General features: G+C 51.7%; 1 protein-coding gene across 1 annotated transcript in view; it reads left to right on the top strand.

Moving 5' to 3' along the window:
• TMEM163 (transmembrane protein 163) overlaps positions 1-17,784 on the top strand; it is a gene marked incomplete at its 5' end in the record, with an annotated part of 224,942 nt that extends 207,158 nt beyond the window's left edge. The window contains 3 exons of the mRNA XM_080798828.1: positions 7,466-7,577; positions 15,388-15,529; positions 16,742-17,784. Coding sequence (XP_080654954.1) covers positions 7,466-7,577; positions 15,388-15,529; positions 16,742-16,802 — 315 coding nt within the window. The 3' untranslated portion in view covers positions 16,803-17,784. The remainder of the gene's footprint in view (positions 1-7,465; positions 7,578-15,387; positions 15,530-16,741) is intronic.
• Positions 17,785-22,611: the final 4,827 nt, after the last annotated feature.

Below are 22,611 nucleotides of genomic sequence, written 5' to 3'. Positions count from 1 at the left end.
GGTATCCACTTGGGCCCTCCTGTGATTTAATAGAGATGACACATGAGCAGACTCATTCGATAGGAACACAGAAGCTTCTGTTTGGATAGTGGCATAGTAATAGTGTCCGAGGCTCTCCCATTTTGGAAGACAACTTTCTCATTATAGACATTTCAGTAAGGACAGGACTTTTGCCATTTAAGGTTTGCTGGGCAGCTATACCCTACCCCCGGCCAACAGAAGGGACCAAGATGGCAGTCAAATGATTGTACCTGGGGGAAACCAAAAATGCCCATCTGGCTTTGAGGATAGGGAGGTTGGCAACTTTAGAAACTTGACCTGGTTTGGGGGCCTGGGTGGTGCAGTTGGTTAAACGCTCAACTCTTGATCTCAGGGTTGTGAGATCTAGCCCCACGTTGGACTCTGCACTCAGTGTGGAGTCTGCTTGAGACTCTACCTTTCCCTCTGTCCCTTCTCGTCATGCTCTCACTCTCTAACATAAATAAATCTTAAAAAAAAAAAAAAAGGAAACTTGATGTCGTACATACCGTGTGTTTTGACTGGGGGAGGCAGCACCGTCAGTCCTGAGGAGATGGATGGACCAGGGGCAGGATACGGCAGGTCAGAACCCCCACCTTCTCCCTGCTTTCAGTGATGTGTGTTCATTCTAGGTAGTGCATTTCAGCAGGTCCAGCAGGCATCAGGGCAATGGGATCCCAGTGGAGATTAAGGCCCCCTTATCCAGGGCTTTGAAGGAATTCACCCATCTTCGCAGGACATTTCGTTGCAATTCCGGTGGGGAAGTCTTTTCCCTGGCGTGATAGGGCTTGGTGTGCCCAGCAGCCCAGCAAGCTGATGCAGAGTGAGATTCAGGGCGTTGGCTGTTGAGTGAAGCTTCCATATGGTTGTGATGCTGGGGGGCTCGGCAGGGATCCCTGGTCTGGCATGTGGGGTCACAGACCCTCCTGGCTGATCATTTAAATGTATGAAAGCCTGCAACAGTGCTTCAGTCCACCCTGTCAAGGCGGTGTTTTACTTGTTAATGATTTCATCTGCTGCTTTAATATTCTTTTTGTTCCTTTCTACCAGCCCTGCTGCTTCTGGGTTCTAGGGGAGATGGAACCTGCATTCCATGTCATGTTCCTTTGCTTAGCCTTGCACATCGTGACCTTTGAAATGTGACCCCCCCCCATCACTGTTTATTCAACAAGGGTGTCCATACATGGTACTGCGCTTTTTAAAGCCCCTAATGGCGGCAGCTTGCTTGCGCAGTGACCTGGGAAAGCTTAGGGCAGGTCAGTGTCCACATAAGCCCGGGCCTATTTAGAACCCTCCCTTGGAGGGAGGGGACCAGTATAATCAGTTTGCCACCCTCACCAGTTGGGAGCTCCGTGATTGGTCTCGGACTCCTTTGGCAGTGGCCTTGGGTGTTTAGAACGCACACGACGTGCTCAGAGCATTGACCCCGTGCAGTCTGGCACCCTTGGCAATGTTGTCTGGGTATGGTGGTGGCCACTCTGTCTATACCTGATCTTTTGTATCTGTTAAAGAATCAGTTACCAGGGCTTGTTCTGAGGTAAGGCATCAGCTTTTTTTCTTTCTCTTTTTTCTTTTTCTCTAAATTTTTTTTCAGGGCATGATCTTCTTGATGGCTGGGGGTATCCAATGCTTTATTAGCGAGGACTGCCTCAGGCTCTTGCAGGCAGACCCAGATGTCCCTCTGTATATCCTGATCCCACGTGTGAATCATCCATCCCTTGGCTTCTCCTTGTCTAAGCCACAGGGTTAATTTCTTTAGGACAGCCCACTGTCAATGCCACTAGTTAAGAGCTAGCGTTCATGCATAGCTCTCAGCAGCCTAGTGGCTGCTGTGGTTCATGGTTCCTTCCCAAGAGCTCTGTCTGGAGGAATGCTATGCACGGTGCTAGGAGCTGTTGCTCTGTGGGTACATCAGGTTTTGTCCCTTTCCCGAGCTGGGACCAAGATCCTATGGGCAGTCTCTCCTTTGTTGTCTCTGCCACAGTCTCTGACTCCTACTTCCGGAGTCCTAGACACATCTAACTCAAATGGTATCCCTGTTTGGGGGATGCCCAGAGCCTTAATCTGCCTCATTAATATTCTTGCCTTCTCAAAGGTGGCTTGCTGCTCTGATCCCCAGTCCCATATGTGCCCTTTCTTTACCAGGTGGCACAAGAGACAGGGGCATTGTGCCAGGTGGGGAATATAAGTCCTCTAAAAACCCATATCCCAACGAAGACTAGCATCTCTTTCACAATCCTAAGAGATACATAGGTTTGCTTCTTACCAGTCACAGCTTTTGGGACAATGAGCAACTTATCTGACCAAACAGCACCCTAAACCTTATTGCAACACCTTGGCCTTGAATTTTCTGTAGGCTCACTGCCCATTTATTTTCCCCCTTACAGATATTCCAGCAAAGCCTGCAGAGTGTCCTGCAGCAAAGGCGGCCTTCACATGTTAACATTGTATCATTGATGTCATGGGCCCATTTTACTGATGTGGGGAAGGAAGACACAGGAGCAGGTCCATGACCTATTGTGGGGCTATGCAGGTAGCGTTGGGGGATAACTTGAAACTCATTATTGTCCCTTCCACATGAAGGCAAATTGATGTTAGTTATCAGAAACCTTTACTAATCGAAATCTCTTCCGTGAATCTCGTTGACAATGAAGGACTTTTGCAGGAATACTTCTTGCCAAATCATCAGAGCAAACAGTAGCTGTCCATAAGTGACAAAAGATTTAAAAAGGGCCATGGTTGAAGATTTAAAGTGTTCATTACGGTGTAATTAACAAGAGAATTTGGTTATTTCTGTGCCATACATTTTAAAATTATGACTAATAGCATTTTACCAAGATTTACATTATGGTGTAATTAACAAGAGAATTTGGTTATTTTTATGACATACATTTTAAAATTATGACTAATAGCATTTTACCACGCTTTTAGGAATTTCAAATAAATAGGCACTAAAGAAAGTTTAGCATCATTCATAGCCTAATTAATTCAATATCTTCCTTTCATAAGGAAAGAGAACACATCTCTTGAGATATTCTGGGGACTTTGGAAAATTCCCAAGTTGGTTCATAGTTAAGACTTCATTGAAAATTTGATTTTGGGGAAACTTGTCAAAAATACCCAAAGGTTTAAAAATGCTTGATTAAATAGGATCACAGGTCACTGTGAAGTAATAGTTAGTTTCCCATTTAACTAAAGTGATAATTAAAGACTTCAAAGGCAAATGCAGAAAGTTACATAGCTGTGCAAAACATACCCCTTTTAATAGAAAGTCAGTTTTGTTAAATAATCAAAGATCTGATAAAGGTAACATGAAGCACAGGAAATTATTTTGACAAAACACAGAATCTTTGTTTTCTGGGAACATTACCTAAAAAGTAAAGAAAAACCTTTCATAATCTCATCCAAAAGAAGGCCAATAGTCCAAGAAAACTTTGTCCTTTTAGCAGATGAAAGAAAATTATGTTTTAGTTTTCCATATGTACATGTTTGATATTAAAGCTCATTTTTCCTTAAGCTAATTAAATAGGGCTCTTTTACAGAATAAAATCCTCCTCTTCATTCTCCTCACTTTCCCAGAGATCCCGCCACTTAGCATCCTAACCAGGCATTGTCACAGGTGCCCAGATCTTCTGCGACTATCGCTTGCACCCTCCTAGCTTTGCAGGAGGGCACGCCACGGTCTCCAGCTGATGATCCTGCTCCCTCAGCTTGCTGGCCAGCCCTGAAGCTGGCAGAGCAGTGGACAGACCACCATATGTCCTTCTGTATCCTCAGCTCTTCCTCCAACTCTGTAACCCGAACTGGAGCCTCTGGTGGGACATCAGTGCCCAGCCTAACAGTGCACAGTCGGGGCCAGCCCGCCGTGGCACCCTGTGTTTCCCTTCTGTGCTGCAGTGCGCCATGCGTGGGTCCTTGCAGTGCGCCATTAAAGCATCTCCTGTTGTCTCATAATAGTCCACAAGCGTCTAATATATGGGCCCCTCCTCCCTACTTAGAGGTCGGTGGCCAAGTCCTGCGATGCCTCCTTCCTGGCTGGCTCACCAGTTGTTAGTTCACAAGCTCTTTGGGGCTTCCCAGGTGTGACTGGAAACCGACCCGTATAGGTGGAGGGCAGGAAGACCACTTCGGTTGGGTAGGTGGTAGTTTTATTAGCAAGTGAGCTCATACATGAGGCTTGCCTTAGGTGGCCACAAGATGAGATTTCTACAGTTCTGTCCACCCGATTTTGAAAATTTATGTAGAGGTGTTACCTGGGTTCTGTCACATACCCTATCCAGAGAGCCCCGACAGCACACCTCTCTCTCAAGGCTGGGTCCTTGGGGCAGCTTCTGGGAATGGGGAAGGCAAGTGGGGCTCCCATTCCAAGGACAGTTGGAGAATGGGGAGACTGCGGTTGCCCGGTCCAGCTTGCAGGTCAGCCGGCGGTCAGATCTTCTTGATGACCATCTTCAGCAGCTGGGCACTGCTATAAGCGCTCTGAAGCATCCTTCTGAAGTGGTATTTCAGGTTCAAGCAGAGAATCGGAACCACTCTAAAAGGCATAGAATAGGGCTTTATTGTTTACTGCAGGGATGAGACTTTCCAGGCTGGTGGGGGCTGCAGAAGAAGCATCCGTCAGAAAGTTGTCCCTGAAGGCAGCAGGGCTGTCTGGAAGGAGGGAAAGGGGGTTGTAGAGCGAAGCAGAGAGCAGGGACAACGGGAATTCCGAGGAGGGACCGGAACTGCACTTGACCCTCACTGGTGTGGCATCAACGGTGCGGGTGATTGGAAGCAGAAGCCTTGACAAGCTACTGTGGTCCCACTCAGAGTTGTTCTTATACTTTTTCACATTGCACCGTGCATACTTTTTCCTAGGTAATCAGTTCCCAACGTTTCTTTTATAGGAGTGCTTTGTGTACTTTGGGGCTTGCGTTAGCACTTAGTGTGGCTGTTTGGTGGAATGAGTTAGTGCATGCGTCACGTGCTTGGACCCTTGAACATAAATTGCTACATTGACTGCACATTATTTGCTTGCCAGGGGCTGCGGTATCACACTCCCCCCATGGTAGAGAGCAATGAGATGGGAGTGCTCGGGTCTGTTTCCCCAGTAAGCAGTGGAGTCCAGATGTGAGCAAAGGTCCGCTGGTGCATCACTGCCCTTCAGCCAAGCCCCCCTATCCAGCAGTGAGCTCCCTGGCTTAGGGAGAGGAGATAGGAGATATCCTAGGGATAGGAGAGGACAGCCAAAGCTATTGTGGCTTGTCTCAAGATGCATGGGGGTGCCCCAGCTCCCTGGGACTTAGATGGGGTGAATGCAGACTCTCTCTACATCTGGGAATTTAGGGATGAGGGCTTTGCCAACAGATTGAATGGAATCAGAAAGGCTTCAGGTGTGAGGGTTGAGCAAAGCAAGAATTCAGCCTCTGAATTTGGGGTCTCAAAGTGCTTGACTATGTCAGTCTTCCAATTTTAGTTTTCTGAATCCTGTCAGCACCTGGGTCTGTGTTGATACGTTGCCTTAGAGCCTGCGGGTGCTGACACCCATGATGAGAGTGAGTTCCTGCACAAAAGGAGTTGTGATTTGGAGATCCTTACCCACCGTCTCCCCTCCCCCTTGTGGACCCTGCTTTGTCACCTCATGCACAGCAGGGACTTGGGATCTGCCAAGAGGCTAGGTTTGGAATGGTCCTTACTGATAATTTGAGGAGGTGAAAATGATAATAATAAGAGTAATAATAATAATAATAAAATTCAGTGAGGTGATTCTTTTAAAGAACTTTAAAGTTTGAAATAATGTTAGATAAAAGAGTTGCAAAGACATTACAGAGATTTCCCGTGTATCTTTCATCCAGCCTCGCCTCACGTTAACATCTCACATAGATAACCAGGACACGTTTGCCCAAACTCCGACATTACTGGGCTATTACCAAAACTCCAGGCTCCATTCCAGTTTTCCTAGCGTTTCCACTTAATACCCTTTTTCTGTTCCAGGATCCAGTTCAGGACAATACAGGTAGTGATATGTATGAACTGAGTAAACTGTGGGGTGGAATAAAGGTATCGGAGCATAGTTTAGACCTCTGTCCCCACAGTTTCCAATCTGCGACAGGTTCTTGGTTGTTCCTTACCTTTCATGACCTTGACGTATGTGAACAGTAGTGCTCAGGTATTTTGTAGACTGTCCCTCCATGTGGGTTCATTTGGTGCTTTTTTTCAAGATTGAGCTGAGGTTATGGATTTTTGGGTAGAACACCAAGACCTGTTCTTCTTGTCCTGTCATCTTATATCAGGAAGCACATAATATCGGCAGGACTCATTAATGGTCCTGTTAATCTTGATCACTTGGCTTAGATCCCTTGCCAGACTTCTCCCCTGCAAAGTTACTATTTTCCCCTTACCATACCCTACTTGTTAGATACCCGTCACGAGCCCAGCCCACACTCAGGGAGGAGGGAATTCAGCTGCACCTCATAGAAGAAGGATTAGCAAAGGATCTGGGGACATATGTTAAGGCCAACCACCATTGATCAGTATTCTGGGGGAGATGCTCTGATGCCTTGCAGATATATTGTTTCCGGGGAGGTGATTTTTCGAGTGATTTTGCTCAGTTTTGAAGCCAGGAAAACAGGCTGTCTTCCTTCTTCCCAGCTTTCTGGCACTAGGTTAGTGAGTTTGGTTAATGAGATGCTTAAGGAATGTTACTTCTTTTGTATACGTGATGCTTTATCAGACTTCTGCTGGCAGTTGCATTTCAGTACTGGAGAGAATCTGGAGGCTGTGTCTCATGATGCATAGGAGCTCCAGGCTGAGGAGTGTGGTGGGCTCTAATGTCATGAGATGGTGATGCTGGCTTTTGCATGTGTGACTCACTCATTGCTTGCAAAGTTAAGGTCAAAACTTATAGGAAGTGCTATGATAACGTCAATAGCAGACTTTATTTTTAGCTGCCTTTTCTGCACCTAGAAGGCTATATTTGAACTTCTAATTGCCTTGTGTGAATTTAAGGAAAAAACACAGTTGTAAGTAGCTTCATCCATAATTGGCCCTGTGGCTCTGTGTGGAAGTGTTCTTAGTCCAGTGGTGTACTTATATGTTCCCATATTCCCCAGCTGCTTTTTGAATTGTTTGTGAAAAACCACACATAGCATGCACTGTGTTTAGCATTCCAGTTACATTATTGATCAGTGATTGCCAGACATTTTGGCAGAAGAATTTGAAGGGGAATCTCCTACAGGAAGAGGAATACTCAGTTGTCCAGGGGACTATAAATCTGGATTATCTGTTTTTGATCATCTTTTCCAATTCCCAGTGACACAGGTAACTAGTGAACCTATGAGACCGGAGAAGATACTGCCACCTGGTGGCAGCATACCCAATTGATCATTTGTTCAGGGAACAAAGCTGATCCTTAAGGCAAATGGTTTGCAGGAAGTGAACTGTTGAAATCTGGAACTTTCTCTTCTAGGATGACTTCCTGTTCAGCGTCTCCATTTTAAGTGGGATCCTTTGCAGTATCCTGGCTGTGTTGAAGTTTATGCTGGGGAAGGTTCTGACCAGCAGAGCACTCATAACAGATGGTGAGTAAGGCCAGTGTGCCTGATCCTTGGGCGGGCTGGGATCACATGCAAAGAAGGTGTTGTTCAGTTGCTTGTCCTGCAGAAGAGCTCAACAATTTGGAATCTGTTCTTCACTCTCCTCCCCTCCATAGGCTGTTTAATGATTCTCAGGGTTCCATATCAGGGCAGATGTCTTGTACCCTGGGAATTTAATAAATTTCATGAATCACCTCCATTCTAAACTCTTAACAGTGGGTCAGGGCTCCCAAGCCTGTGCTGTTTGTTAAAAGTTCAGATTCCAGAGCCCAAGTCCCTGAAGAGTCTGATGGTGGGAGCTAGAGGTGGGGTCCAGAAAGTCGTCATTACACCAGTGCCTCAGTCTGTGCAGTGCACGCTGAGATTGGGTGCTGCCTTCGCGGCTGAGCCAAGGGACCAGGACACAGCGTCACAATGCACCTACATGACCTTTTGACCACCAGCTTCTCTAGTCTTGCTCAAATACCACTTTCTGCAGCACCTGCTGGTGGGAAGGCAGAGCTGCTGGGGGCTGTGGAGGCCCTTTGCCCATATGACACCAAAGCTTCTTAAACAGCAAAAGCCATTTAAGGCAGTAAGGGGATCAGCGACTGGGACTGAGCTGTCCTCTTCCCTGACTTTCAACCAGTGGGAGGCCCAGCCTGGCTTCTCAAGCTCCCAGGTGGAACCCGGGGCAGGGGCAGCTGGGGAAAGGCAGGACCCAGCCGGCATCACCTGGCGTGTTTGCTGTTGGGACAGCACGACGCCGCAGGAGCACGGGGCCAGGTGGGCTGCACAGAGCTCTTCTGAGCCGGGCACTGGAGACCAGCATCTGACACAGAATCAGAACCAGCTCTGTCAGGTTTCTGTCCCATGGTCGTGCAGGCTCCTGCCTGGTCCCCAGAAGTGCATTTGCCCCTTAGAGAACCCCTTGGGGGTAAATGAACTGCTCTCTCCCAGGGCCCGATCTAAACGAGCTGGTGGTTCTGTCCGTGAGAATGCTGCCTGCGTGCCTGAGGCCCCAGCCTGTGTGTCTTCTGAGGGCTCTGTCACCGCTGAGACACCGGGGCTTTCCAGGCAGTCTGCATTAAGCCAAGCCTAGTGTACGGCCCCATCAGACCCTGGCCTGAAAGGTACCCTTTCCTCTTTGGGGGCAGACCCAGAATCTGAGGAGGAGTCTTCATTCCCCGTGATCTTTGTGGTCTGGTGTTTTCTAACCCAGCAAAGAAAATGCCTCCTTTGGACCTGGCGTCCTCCTTCACTTGGGGAGGAATAGCCCAGGGCGTGCTTGGCTGAGAGCTGCAGGCCGGGCGGGCATTAGCCAGGGCTCTGCATGTGGTTGCTCGGAGGCATGCCGCTCTGCCAGGGCCCTGGAGGCCTGAACAAAGAGCAGAGGCCTGGCTGGCCCGAGGCTCCTCCAGCGGCGGTTCTGTGCCTCCCTCTCCGCATCTCTTTGCCTGGAACCTGAGGGTCGGGGCAGGCAGGCCTGAGGGAGGCTGCACCCGTCAGTGCAGCACTCTGGGCTCCCCGTGGTCAGTACTCACCAGGGGCTCTTCTTTCTGTCTTGGTCGAGACACAAGCCCGCTGGCCTGCAGAGCAGCAGCATTTTTTCTGTTCACCTGACTGCAGTGGAGACTCACAATGTGCCCCCTGCGCCAGAAGCCTGGGTGTGGACCCAGCAGTCAGCCCTGCCCCTCCAACCATGATCGTGGGGCTCAGGACAAGGGGCCCTCTCCTTGACAGCAGTCTTCCTTCCTGTTAGATATCCCAGGTGGTTTCTATTGCGGCTTCTATGTCCTTCTCACTTCCTACCACTTTATATGGTTTACACAGAAAGCCACAGTGATTAGTATTTTTTTAAATGAATAACTTTTTAAAAATAATTGTATTTATTTACTTGTCAGAGAGAGTGAGCACACAAGCAGGGGGAACGGCAGGCAGAGGGAGAAGCAGGCTTCCCGCTGAGCAGGGAGCCAGATGTGGGACTCGATCCCAGGACCCTGGGATCATGACCTGAGATGAAGGCAGACGCTTAACTGACTGAGCCCCTTAGGCTCATCCTAATGAATAACTTTATAATCCTCACACACAAAGCCAGCTACACACAAGCAGTGTTTCCATGACAGTCTTGAACCAGGCAGGGGTCATGACAAAGGGAAGTAGATGGTTTGAGAGGAAACTGTTCCACCCAGAGCAGAAAGCAGGGGGAGCCATCCTGGGGGTTGTGGTGGGACAGAATCTGGGGTATCAGAGGCGGGGCATGTTGGGTGAGGGGGCCTGGACATGGAGTCCACAGTAGGATTCTGGATGTTTTGTTCAATATTTAACACATGGTGACATGATCGATGTTTTCTAAAGAGCCCTCTGGCCATCAAGGTGGTGCAGAATGGAGGAAAGGAGACCTGAGGTGGGAGAAGTCTAGGGAGCCACGGGGTGGCAGGGGCTGGGACAGAATGGGGGCAGAGAGGTAGAGAATGGGGGGGGGGGATTTGAGGAAGTTGGGGCAGTATCTGTAAACTGGGGCTCAGGGCTGAATGGTCATCAGGGGCCGATGAGAGACACAGGACAAGGAGCACTATAGCAAAGAGCCAAGGCAGCTGACCACCCCATCCCCAAGCCTGTTACCCATAAGGGGCCCCTGGCCAGTTGGTGAGCTCTGCGGTCCCCTGCTTGGCTGGAGTGCCAGCAGACAATGCGGCAGTCATTACGGCCTCCTGCTAATTGTGTTATCTGGGCTCCCAGTTGTACTCCTGCACTGACGAGATGTAGGGAGCTGTGGGTAACTATCTCCTCTCCTTCCCTCTCTTTGGGAGGTGGGGGCGGGATGGGCTTCAGGAGCCATGCCTATCTTTTATGTCCAAGGTCTCCTGCAGGGCTGGCTCTGGAGGGCATCCCTGGTGGCTGCCGGCCTGGGAACGCCCCTCTCCTGGTCTGGCCCCGGGGCTGGGGGCAAGCCAAAGACTTCTCTCAAGGAGGGAAGCAAGTTCATCTTATGGCTTCCTGTGCAGGGAGGGAGGGCAGGCCTTATCGGTCACCTGGGGTGATGGCCCTTCCTGTGGAGATGCAGTGCGTGAACGTGGTCAGGCTGACTCCACCAGATCCTTTGTCGCTGGGTTCTGTCCTGAGAGCGGGGAAGCAGACCTTCAGGGAGAGCGGGACAGCAGGTGTGGGCAATTCCAGACACTCCCACGCTGTCAGACACATCTTGTCTAACTTGGCTTTGTTGCTTTGAATATTTGGTCAACGTGCAATTTTTGCTGTCAGCACGAGGCCGAGGTTGACTTTGTGTTATTGAGGTAGAATGGTTTTGCACAGCAAGCAAAGAGTACCAGTGGGGCAGAGGGGGGTACTGTGGAGAGGTCCTGGGGGAGGTTCCGAGCCAGGAGCCAGCAGCTGGGCTCTGGAGCTGCCTGCGGCCACAGATGGAAATCTGTCCGAGCGGAGGGGCCTGGGTCCACGTTCCTCATTCCCCAACTTCTGAAATGCCACGAGGCTGGGATGGTTTTTCGGCACATGAAGAACTTCAGTCAGAACTTTCTGCATAAAATGAATGTGCCCAATTCTACAGATCCTTCCCTGGTCATTGAGGCCAGACCGGGAGAGCCTCTGAAGTGATAATTCTGTTCTGCCATCAACAACAACATTTGCTCTTGACGACAGCTCTGGTTTTAACCAAGGGGACAGGGACAAGCTGTGAGGCTGGGTGGAGGGGGTGGTGACAGCGCCTAGAAGTGACTGACCCACAGGGCTTTGTGTGCCAGAGTTGAAGATGGGAGGTCTGGGGCGGGCAGGGCTGGGAACTCGGGGTTCCTGTGGGATGCTGGCTGGGAAGCCTGTCCCTTTTGTACCCTAGCCCCTGGCCCTTGTCCCGCGTTCCTGCTTGGGATTAGGAGAGGTGGGGCTGCCTATGTCCAGCTCTGTGGCCCATGGAGGTGAGTGGAGCCGAGTTAGTCCAAGCTCTTTCTGTGAGCTAGCTGCGTGCAGAGGGCGGGCCCTGCGGAGCTGAGGGACTTGCTGGAGCTGAGGGGACATCTAGTGGCCAGTGAGAGGACTCTCACCTGCTCCGCAGCCTCTCTGAGCTTCCCGGAAGGCTCCGCCTGCCCCTGATGAAGATGGAGCTGGGAGCAAGTGAGGCCAGGCTGCCCTGGGGCGGTGTCCAGCTCCCCGCTGTCTTCCGCGGAACTAAAACTCCCCCATGCTGAGAATGCCCAAGATGTAAACTCCAGCCCAGGTAGCCTGGGACAGAGTAACGTACCCTGCTGGTGCTGTTGGTGGCCTTCTGAGAAAAGCTGTGAACCGCAGAGCCTTTTTCTTTTCTTTTTAAGAGGACTGTCCTGATTCCAGGTATTACAAAGGACAGGAAGGACTCAAGGGACCACCAGAGGCGAGAGGGTAAATGCCAGCTTCTCATAATGGGAGAGGGGAGAGAGGATCCCAATGGATCAGAAGACAGGCAGGAGATATGGCCCCCGCTTCTCAGGACCCGTTGTTCCCCTCCTGGGGGAGGTGTGGAGGCAGAACCGAGGACGGGGCTACAGAGGACGAAACCATGGGTCGTCAGTGAGGGAGGAAGGGCCAGCATGTTCCACGTGTCAGGGACGGGGATGGACTCATCCTGGCTGCAGGGGGGCTGTGATGCTTTTGAAACCTACGCTTTAGAAGAGTCTGTTCCAGAGCTGCCTGGGGAGTGGAGATTGAAAAGCTACTGAGCCCGTTTCTTCATCGTCCAGAGCTAGGTGAGCAGGGGGAAGCCACAGACACCAACCACGTGGGAGCCACTCAGATGAGGGGAAGCCAGGGGGCAACACCGGGCAGGGCCCGTCTGTCCCTTGCCTCCACCGTTGGAAGTGGAAGACGTAGAGTTTGGGACCTGGGAATTGGAGCTGGTGGGACACATCTCTGGTGAAGCAGAGGTCACCATTCAGCCTCTGCTCTCCTGCTGTCTCCGGGGCACCTGGGACAAGCTCTTAGGCTGGCCGGCCATCAGAGGAGGCCTCAGCCAGGAGGAGGTGCACACTGTGGGTGACGGGCAGGGCTGGCCGGGCTAGACACGGGAGTGCTGGGACAGGCCACAGCCCGAAGAGCCCTCACCAGCTCCCAGCTCCCTGCAAGTCCTGGCTTCCCTCTCACCGCAGTTCCCCAGGCTGGCCGTCAGAGGACATGGCCCCCAGATGGGAGGAAGGTGAAGGTGTCGGTGTCTGCCTTTTCCAGTCTCCACCACTCACTATTTTTCTGGTGAGGTTGGGTTGGAAACCTTCTCCAGGGATGAACTGTGACCAGCCCTGAGAAGGGAGTGGGGAGGTTGACTCTCCGTCCGGGCAGCCTCAGGCTCCACCTGCCATGAAGGAGTGTACGCTCTGCCTCCGCTCTACACCTCCCCCTCAGGGGCAGTCTCTCCAGGTCCCTAGCCACAGACCCTGCCTGGGCTGGGAGGTCCCTGGAGCCCCGGCAGGGATGGCTTCCTCTCTCTTGGGTCCGCTCAGCCCAGCTGCTGCTCAGTGGGAGCCCTCTTTACACAGCTGAAGCCATGCCCCCATCTGTTGCAATGCGGCAATCAGCTGAGCCCCTGAGAAGTGCCAGCCTGTTCTGGGACTTGGAACACATCGAGACCCAATCCCTGTCCTTCAGCTTATGCTTCCAGCGGGAAGAGAGAGATGTTTGTAAAAAGAAAAAGTAAAAATACCTTGCTAGGAAGTGAAGCGCTCTGGGGGAGTAGCAGGGGCGAGAAGGAGAAGGTGTGGGCGGGGGGAGGGGGGAGCAGGAATCCCTGTGGGCTCTGCAGGTTCTGCCTGGGCAGGAGGCAGTGTGGGAGAGCCCGGGAAGAGAGGAGCGGGATGATGGAGGAAGGGTGAGTCTGGAGGCCGCGGGGGAGGCCAGGGTTGGCAGCTGCGGGTGCCGTGTGGTTGGAGCGCAGCAGACGGGAAGGTCAGTGTGTGATGCGGGAGAGCTAGCTAGCTTGTGCCAGCCTTGAGGAGTTTGGATGGGATTCAAAATTGGGCAGCTTTTCTACTGGAGGCCTTTAGCTGCTGTCTATGGGGGGAGTGAAGGGTGGGCAGGGGGGAGCAGGGAAGGTGCTGAGAGGCTGTTGCAGGGGTGTGGTCAAGGGGCAGGTGCCCTGGGGTCAGGTGGTGGTGAGAGGTAGGCAGAGTTGGGGAGGCATCAGCTGGAAGGATCACTCAACAGATGGGGTAGATCTGGGACTGGTGACATTTTGGGTGTGAGAGGTGTTAAGGATGGGCTCTTCGATTTTTGGCCTCTGCAGGTGGATGGTGGCACCATTTACAGAGAAGGTAATGAGAGGGTGAGGTGTTTCTGGGCAGAAATTGAGATTTTGGCTTTGAAGATGTTCAGTCTGAGATGCTTGGGAGTGGGGCTGCAGCTCAGCAGAAAGACCCGGCCCAAGAGCCAGTTGAGAGACCCCGGTGTGGGGAGGGCAGGCGCTCAGCCAGGGGGAGGCTGGAGGCAGGGGTGGTGGAGGAAGAGTTCCCACCACTGCACAGGGGAACCCCCAGGGGAGAGAAGGACCCAGTAGCAGAGACCAGGAAGGGATGGCTGGAGTCAAGAGAGGGCAGCCTGCCATGCAAAGAGGACCATAGGTTATGAACTGGGGCAGGTGGCAGCTAGGTCATCGATGACCTCAGGGCCATGGTGCTAGAGTGGGAAGGGTGCAGTGGGGGTGCTCTGAGGTCCAGGAGGGAGGCTGGGGGGGCGGTTTCTCCCAGGGTGGGGGATGCAACTGTACGCGGGGATAGCAGCTGCAGACGGGGGTGGGCAGCAGGCGGCATGGATGGTGGTTTGTGGGGGGTGGGGTGGGGTGGGGGAAGGTGAGGTAGGATTGTCTGTACCTACATGCTCAACATGGGTCCAGGTCATAGCATCAGCTGAGAGCTGGAGTGGGGAGGGGACAGACTGAAGGAAGAGAGGAGGGTCCCAGACAGAGGCCAGCCATCCAGCTGGTTCCCGTTATTAGAGAGTGGCCTACCAGAGGCCACCCCCTGGGTCCTGAGAAAGAGGTCGGACCCAGGTTTCACTCAGCTGGGTCCTACTCTCCCCTGCTCTTCATCTCAAACCTCTCTCCTCGGCGTCCAGCCCCCCCATGTGAGTGGGGCAGGTGGAGCTGCCCCAGAACCGCGGTGGGGGGGGGGCGTTGTGGGGGAGGTACGTGGACCCAGAGCTTCTCTCCGGGCTGTGGTTGTGCTGGGGGGCGGCAAGGCCCTCTGCGGCTCACACCTGCTGGGCCCCCAGCAGCCATTCTGAGGTGTTCTTTCCCATGTGGCTTTTGAAAACTCAGAGGTCAAATGAAGTGGGGACCAAATGCGGTGCCCTAAGCGAGAGGAGAGGCTGGTCAGTATCTGTTTGCCCCAGTTCTGTTTGATTGCCTTTTCTGCCACCCTGCCGCAAATTCTAGACTCAGCACTTCCTCTCCTGGACAGTGAAAATGCTCAGCTGACGGGACGCTCTGGAGGGAAGGGATGTGGGTGCGGGGAGAGTCCCAGCCCCGCCCTCAACCTGGGTCCCCTCCGGTCATGGTGTTTCACCTCACTCTGCTTAACCTCGCACTCTCACTGGCCAAGTGGGATCATGGTCGGACTTCACTGGGTTGAGAGGATCCCGGCTCAGTCCTCGGGCCTGCAGACATTCGAGTCGCTGAGGATCTGAACATCTTCTGGGTGCAGACACTGTCCCAGACCCTGCGGGCTCAGCAGGGATAGGAGCCCGGGATGTGGAGGCACGCCTGGCATGGCGGGGGAGTCTCACGGGTGGCTAAGAAAGTTCTCCTGGCCCTGCCCTCAGCCTCTCCTTGCTGTTTCTCCAGGGTTTAACTCTCTCGTGGGCGGTGTGATGGGCTTCTCCATCCTTCTGAGCGCGGAGGTGTTCAAGCATAATGCAGCGGTCTGGTACCTGGACGGCAGCATCGGTGTGCTGATCGGCCTCACCATCTTTGCCTACGGGGTCAAGTAAGTGCTCCTTTTGTCTCTGCTTCCCCAGGAGCCCTGAGTGCCTGAGTTGGCACTCTTGACCATCATGCCTTGCCCCTGTGACCCCTCTGAGCCCAGGTGAGTTCAGGAGACTAGAAGCGCCCCCAGCAGGGGCCCGGCATTTTTGTGGCACGCAGCCTTTTCCTCTCTGTGGTCTTCCTTTCTCTCTAACCAGGGTCATAGTGATACACGGGCGGGGCACGTTTGTGGGGTGTCCTCGCAGGTCAAGTGCCTCCTGCCCCCTGCCCTATGGGGTGCTCCAGCACCACTCCACCAGACCCCACTTAGAGCATTTTTTCCGAAAGGAACGTGTCACTGCAGAAAGGTCACACTCGAGGGTAAACCCAGCCTGAGTCCTCTCACTGAGGAAGCACTGTGCAGGCATCATTGTGTTCCAGCATCCAGGCTGGAGTCGGCCTTCGAGAGAACCTCTTGTGAAAGGCACTGGATTTTTAATTGTTAAGGTGCTTCCTGCCTCCCATGAGGATAGCTGTAATAAGGAAGACGGACCATCAGGGTTGGCCAGGATGGGGCTGGTGGGAAAGGACCATGGAACGTCTGCTTTGGAGACAGCAGAGTTGTCGCACGCCCTGTTCAATGCTGGAGTTCCCGTTTGACCCAGCAGGTGTCACTCTTTGGTGTCTACTCCAGGGAAAGGAAAACGCGCGTCCTGTAACGACTCCTGCATGAACGATCATAGCAACGTTACTGATGGTAGCCAAAAAGTAGGCACAATCCAGAAGTCTGTTAAATGGATGAATGGATCACTGTAGTAGAGCTGTATCACAGCGTATTCCTCAGCCCTGAGAAGAATGAAGCATTGCTTCAGGTCACAGTGTGGATGAACCTTGCAAACACGGAACCAGATACAAGCAGCCGGTCAGAAAAGGCCCTGGGTTAGCTGGTTCCATGTAGAGGACATACCCAGGAGAGGCCAGAGCAGGGAGACTAGAAGATCAGCAGGTTGCAGGGGGCCTGGGGAATGACTGCAGGTGGGCATGGGTTTTCTTCTTGGGGTGACAGAAAAGTTCTGGAATTAGATGGTGGTTATGGTTTGTACAACATTTGGACATACTAAAACTTTACTTGAAAAGGTTGAATTTTATGGTATAGAAATGAGAATGTCTAAAAAGCCTTCTGCTTCCTTACCCAAGCCCGCAAGGGGGTGACCTCGGTGTTTCCTTTCTGTAGACTCCTCATCGACATGGTGCCCAGGGTGAGGCAGACCCGCCACTATGAGATGTTTGAGTGACGGTGGCCAGTGGGGCCCGGGCCGGCTGCTCTGCGTCCACACCAAGACCGTCAGGACGAGGTTTCTACACAGGCAGATGGTGCCAATATTTCATTGAACATCCAGTTTCTTTCTTGGCAAGTTTGTGTTCATGGGAACAAGGTCTGCCCAGCAGGTCAGTCGGCACCGCTCCCCCTTGCTCCACTGCCCCCATCAACTGTGTTAGGACAATGTGCACAGGAGGGGGGACAGGCTCCACCCCCGCCTCCAGCAAGAACTGACCTTTTTCTATTCTCTGTAGTAAAAAAGGTTCTTGTGGGTAAGGTAAGATCTCTACTTGGCAGAAAGTTCCTCTGCGGTGCTCTAAGCCTGAAATGGATAGCAAGTGACCAGACCCACCTCCTCTGGACCCCCGGTATCCCCTCCCGGTCCAGAGTCTCGTGTCTCCTGGCAGATTCTAAGGGAAAACCGTCCCTTTAGTCCCTCGCCCTTTGACATGCCCAGAACCATCAGTAAAGATCACTTCCTAATTTCTATCAAGGTATTTCATTAGTTTCATACTGTTTTACTAATCCTGACTCTCAACAGATTTGTCCAAAAGGAGACCATTCTATTTTTAAAGTACTTCATGACCCACGTATGAGCTTTGCATGGTGAACTAAGCACATGACCCTGTCTTGTACATTCAGAACCTGAACCTACATGTAAAAACAGGATCCATTTTTGAGAGATGTGAAATGACAGTTTATTTGTAATAAATAATTATATAATCTATCCATATATGCATATATCTATATGCTGTGTTAAGTGGTAATGGTACATTACAGTCTGTTAGAGATGGCTTGCCCCTCTGTAAGGAACAAGATGTTCTCTGTTAATGTAACGTTAGGTGTAGACTCTGTAAAAATGTTCCCCCAGCACACAACATTCTGTACCTCTGGAGCTGCTGCTCGTCCAGGCGACAGTGTCCGACCAATAAAGACCTTTACCTGTTTTGTATGGTACGGGGAGGTTATCTTGCAGTGTTCTCACTGTCCCAGGCGGGTTTTCTGTTGTGGATGGAGGAGGATGTGGACGGGGTCCCTTGGCGGTGAGCGGGGAGACCCTGAAGGACTGTCCCGAGGGGCGCTGTGTGCCCTGCGAGGTGGGGGGACTGCACGGTGATTTGGTGGTGTGCTTGGGGGCTGTCTCTGGCTCACTGAGGGGAGGTGGTTCATTCTGAGGTGTCACTGACCTTGATTCAATCTGACATGTCCCACGTGGTTCCTTGGAAGGCATTTTGAGAAGTGTTGCCTGGGATGTTAATAGGTCACGTGGAAAAAAGAGTTGACTGTACGAGCAGGTCTGGGAAATGCAAGATTCAAAAGATTTCTTTTCTCACTGTGTCTGGCATACACTGTGGAAGCTTCAGGAGAGGAAGCTGTGATGTAGTACCCCCCAAACGTAAGCATTCCAGTTTTGACTGGCACATGTGGGGACTTGTGCCCCACAGAGGCTTGACGGGAACTGCATGGTGTCTGCGTTCCAGGCAGTAGCCAAGAGTTCTGCTGGCTTCCAAGAGGCCGGCCATCACTCGCCAGCATTACCTCAGACAAGCCCTTGGTGTGGGCATGGACATGACCTTGCTTCTTTCCAGGGTATCTCTCTGCTCTCCCCCCTCTCCCCAAGAAAAGCCTACCAGTCCTCTCTCCAATTCCGTTCCCTGTAGGTGAATGCAGGATGGGGGGAGAGGCTCTGAAACGAGTCTCAGTGGATGCCACCTAAGGGAAAGACTCCTCGAGGGTAAAACCATTCCCTCCCCACTCCTGCCACGTACCTTCTCATCAGTGTTTCCTGCAGGGTGCCTGTGAATGGTGGCCGTTATCAGTGGATGCCGGCATTGGAGGAGGCCGTTGGGTTTGTCCTGGGTTTGACCCTGCACCCAGCCCAGACCCCCCCAAAAACCACTGCCACCTGTCACACAACAAAAGTTTATTGAAAAATAAAGTTCTCCCTAGTTTTCTCTACAACATTGGAAAACAAAGCAGTGTTGTCTATGCAGGTACAGTACGTGTGGACAGCGACACCTTACTTGCAGAATCCTGCACTACGTAACCCCGGAAGTGAACAGCAGAAAACGGTTGTACCAGGAGCTCTTTGAAGACACACACGCAAACAGCCGTAGCTTAAGGACATCAAGGTTGGGACAGCAACTACAATAGAAAGGATGGCACCCTCTCCTTTGGCATCGATCATTCTGCCCTTGTCCCGTGAATACTTGGGCGTGACAGCGAGCAACGTGCTTCCCAGGTCTGCTCCATCTTGGCTTTGGCGGAGGTGGAGGCCCCCACTAAGGTCCCGTCCTGCTGTTCCCAGCAAGGCTTTCGAGGCCTGTGGTGTTGCCCGCCTGTCTGAGCACCCATACCTCTCCCCCGACGTGGGCCCCCCCACCATAGGAGCACACAGCTGCCCTCTGCCGTGCCTCACCAGCTGCCGGGGGGGGGGGGGTCCTAAAGCGTCACAGAATCTGGGGTTAGACGGAACGAAGCTCTGAAGAAGGAGAATTCCAATCTTATTCCCACAAACATAGAAGACTGCTGATTCCCCTAAAGAACACAAAGGAACTTCGAACGACCCTGGACTCCAGCAGATTCATCCATACTCCCAATTGCAGTCTATCCAGAATAGTGCCGAGATAGAAGATAAAACTCTACAACAGGGAAGAAAGCCACGAAACCCCCCAAAAAACAAAAGGCAAACTGGTATTTAGGTGATCTGGGAAAACATCACTGAGCAGCCTCTTGGGAGCGGTTCTGAAGACACTCTGTACCCCCCAACCTCCCTGCCCACCATAGCTCCACCTGAGTGGTCAGATCGTTTTGGGGTCCCCAGGCTTGCTGAGCCGGGCTGGGGGAGAGGTGGGTCTTCTTGGGGAACGGGGCCAAACAAACACGCGACCGCTAACCAGCCCAGGGTCTGATCCCTGTGGGTTGGACTGTGGAGGGGCTGCCCCGGCCAGCAGGGAACAGCAAAGGGACTTCCTAGGGAATGACAAAGTTCAACTGGTCATTCCTTTCTCCTTAAATAAAACACAGGAAGTCTTTATTACTTCATTTCAGAGGCATATAGTTAACTGATTTAAGGGGTACAATCTGTCTGAGAACTTACTTTAATTCTAGCTCAAAAAGTTCTACAAAGAAGAACCCTAGCATGGTCCAGAAGACATCAGTGGGGTGAGGTCCAGCATTGGGTCACCCTTTTCGTCTCCAATTTACACATTCTTACAGCCTAGTTCCCTCCGGGGCTGAAGTCAGGCATATTTGCAAATCAGTCAGTGCACTCGGGGATACAGTAACATTTCAACCAGCAGGATGGGCACGGGACTTGGACATCTCAAACCAGAAATTCCTACAACATTCCATCAACTTGGAGGAGTATTTTCATGGAGGTATAACTTAGCTCTTGATTTCTCAAATTTTATGAAATGCTAATAATAACTATTTAACATTTACGAGGGCTTACTATGTGCCAGACATGGCTAAACACTGAATCCTCACAAAAACCCTAAGTGCTAAGAAAGCGTGGGTAACTTGTTTCTGCATCTGAGACTATACAGCTAATTTGGCCTTTTGCTAGAAAAACCTAAGCTTCCAGTTTTTGCTGAAGCCAACAGGAATGAAAGAACTCACCCTCAGCTTTCCAGGTAGGAAATCCCCACCTCCCCAAAGAAGTCTGAATCTCCTTCTGACCATCCCTCTCTTTCCACGGAGATGCTCTGCAGCCCTACAGGGATGGATGGGATTAGAATGAAGCCAATGTGGAAATTAAAATATTTTAAAATAAATAAAGTAATCCAGGCTTGGGATGGTAATACAACCGAGCCTGTCGTTAACAAAATAGACTTTTTTTTTTTTAAATCAAAGATTTTGGGGGCATGGGAAAAGGTGGTCTATTTGTCCCAATTATATACACAATGTAGGTACACCAACTTGGAGAAATTGGGTGGCCTGCCTTGGTCTCAAAAGCACAAACCCACCTGTACACAGCATACAATTTTATCACCTTTACTCAAACCCCGTGTTCCCTGAGGAAACAGCAGGGGTTGCATGTTCTTCCCCCCCTTATGATAATCACATCAAGTGGGGACTGATTTTTCCCAGTGCAACCTCACAGATAGGACTGGTCTCGTGCCCCAGCCACACATCACCAGGGTGCCTGAGTTGCAGGGAGCACAAGCCTGTTGGCGACCAGCTCTCCTCAGATCCAAAGATGTGGCCAGCAGCCCGGGAGGAAGCCAGACCTTCTCTTAGGGGTTCTCATTGCCTCATGGGGGTGCAGGAGCACAGAGGCTGTGGCCTAGGGGGCTGGGAGGGTATTTCTGGTGCCCAGCCTGAGCATCCTCGGTGACACAAGGGTGTGTCCTATCTTCAATGGTACCAAGATTCTAAAAACCAACCCCAAAGAAAAGTGAAAAGGCACATCAGAGAAACAATAAATATCAAAGAAACACTATTTCAAAACATAAAGCAAACACACACACAAAAGCAAACTAAAGCATTGACCAAAACCCAGTCCAAGCAAAAATGCAAAAAGTGTCTCCATTTGTACATGTGCAAATCAAATTACTTACATGAAATAAAGGAGGTGTTTACTGGCATTAAAAGAAGTGTGCTTTCCCCTTTCCGGAGTTTTCACTCCCAAAAGTGTTTACGGTTCAAAGGAAAGCTTTCTCTCTTTTAATAAATTAGATACATTTCCCTCATGTTTAAGAATTCAGTAAGATCACAGTGCGGGGGGAGCCAAATTTTAAGGAAAAGAAAATGGACAAAAACGGGCAAGGTATGCTTATGACACAGGAAGACAAGGATCCTGGTTTAGGATCTCGTCCCTGCGGAAATCGGCAATTAAAAACTGGTTTAGGATTCTGATCAGATGGCAGTAGCAACACCACCAGAGGCTCCCAGCTGTCCTGAGGCACAGTCCTCTCCCAGGGCAGCCAGCCCCGGTGCCCCTTCCATACAGGGCAAGTGGAGGCCTCTCCCTAGTCTCCCCTTGGGGGGGGGGCAAAGCACTGATCAGACCTGGGCCCCTGGGGGTGGTGGCCTGGGAGCTGGATACATTTGGGTGTCACTGCCTCTACCCCTAAAGCCCCAGACACCTGGAGTGCAGGTTTGCCCCCGGAGCAGCAGCCCCCCTGCGGAACTCCAGGTCCTTCTGGCCACTACTGGACTGTAGGAGTGGGGGGTTTCACAGGGATCTTCAAGCGCAGGGAAGGGCTCTGCCGGTCTGCTAGACTTGAGTCCTGATGGAGAGGAAAGGAATAGGGAGGCTGAGAGGCCCTAAGCTCAGCAAACAGCGTAGCCACAAACAATCCCCGCAGCTTCCAGAACACCATGCCGGCGTGGCAGCTCTCTCAGAACGTTGCTTCCCAGCTTCCTTGCTTTCTGAGTCCCCAGGCTTACTGAAACAGCTCTGCAAAATGGGTGGTTAATCTGGCCCAGCAAGAGAAATCCGGTCTCAGCCCGCAGGCTCCCCCTGCTGGCCCAATGCCTGCATGACAGCCTCACCTCTGGACGCTCCCAGAAGAGCCCAGCAGAGGGCGGCACTGGCCCAGGGATTGCAGCCCTGGAAGCTCAACGGAATTGCCACAACCGAGGGTGAAACCCAGAGGCCCATTCACAGGGAAAAGCAGTTCCTAACAACACAGAAGGAAGTTGTTTCTCCTACAGCAGGAATTGCCCTTGCAAAACTTGCAGGAACATTTATATATATACACACACACACCGGATCACCAAGATTCCCTCAACTCCACGCCCTTGCTGCTGGGCTCAGGCAGAGGGTGTTCTCAGCG

The sequence above is a fragment of the Martes martes genome (genome assembly GCF_963455335.1).
Source record: "Martes martes genome assembly, chromosome: 3".
Taxonomy (NCBI): domain Eukaryota; kingdom Metazoa; phylum Chordata; class Mammalia; order Carnivora; family Mustelidae; genus Martes; species Martes martes.
Note: the sequence above shows the minus strand (reverse complement) of the source record. Positions and strands in the feature narration are given on the sequence as shown.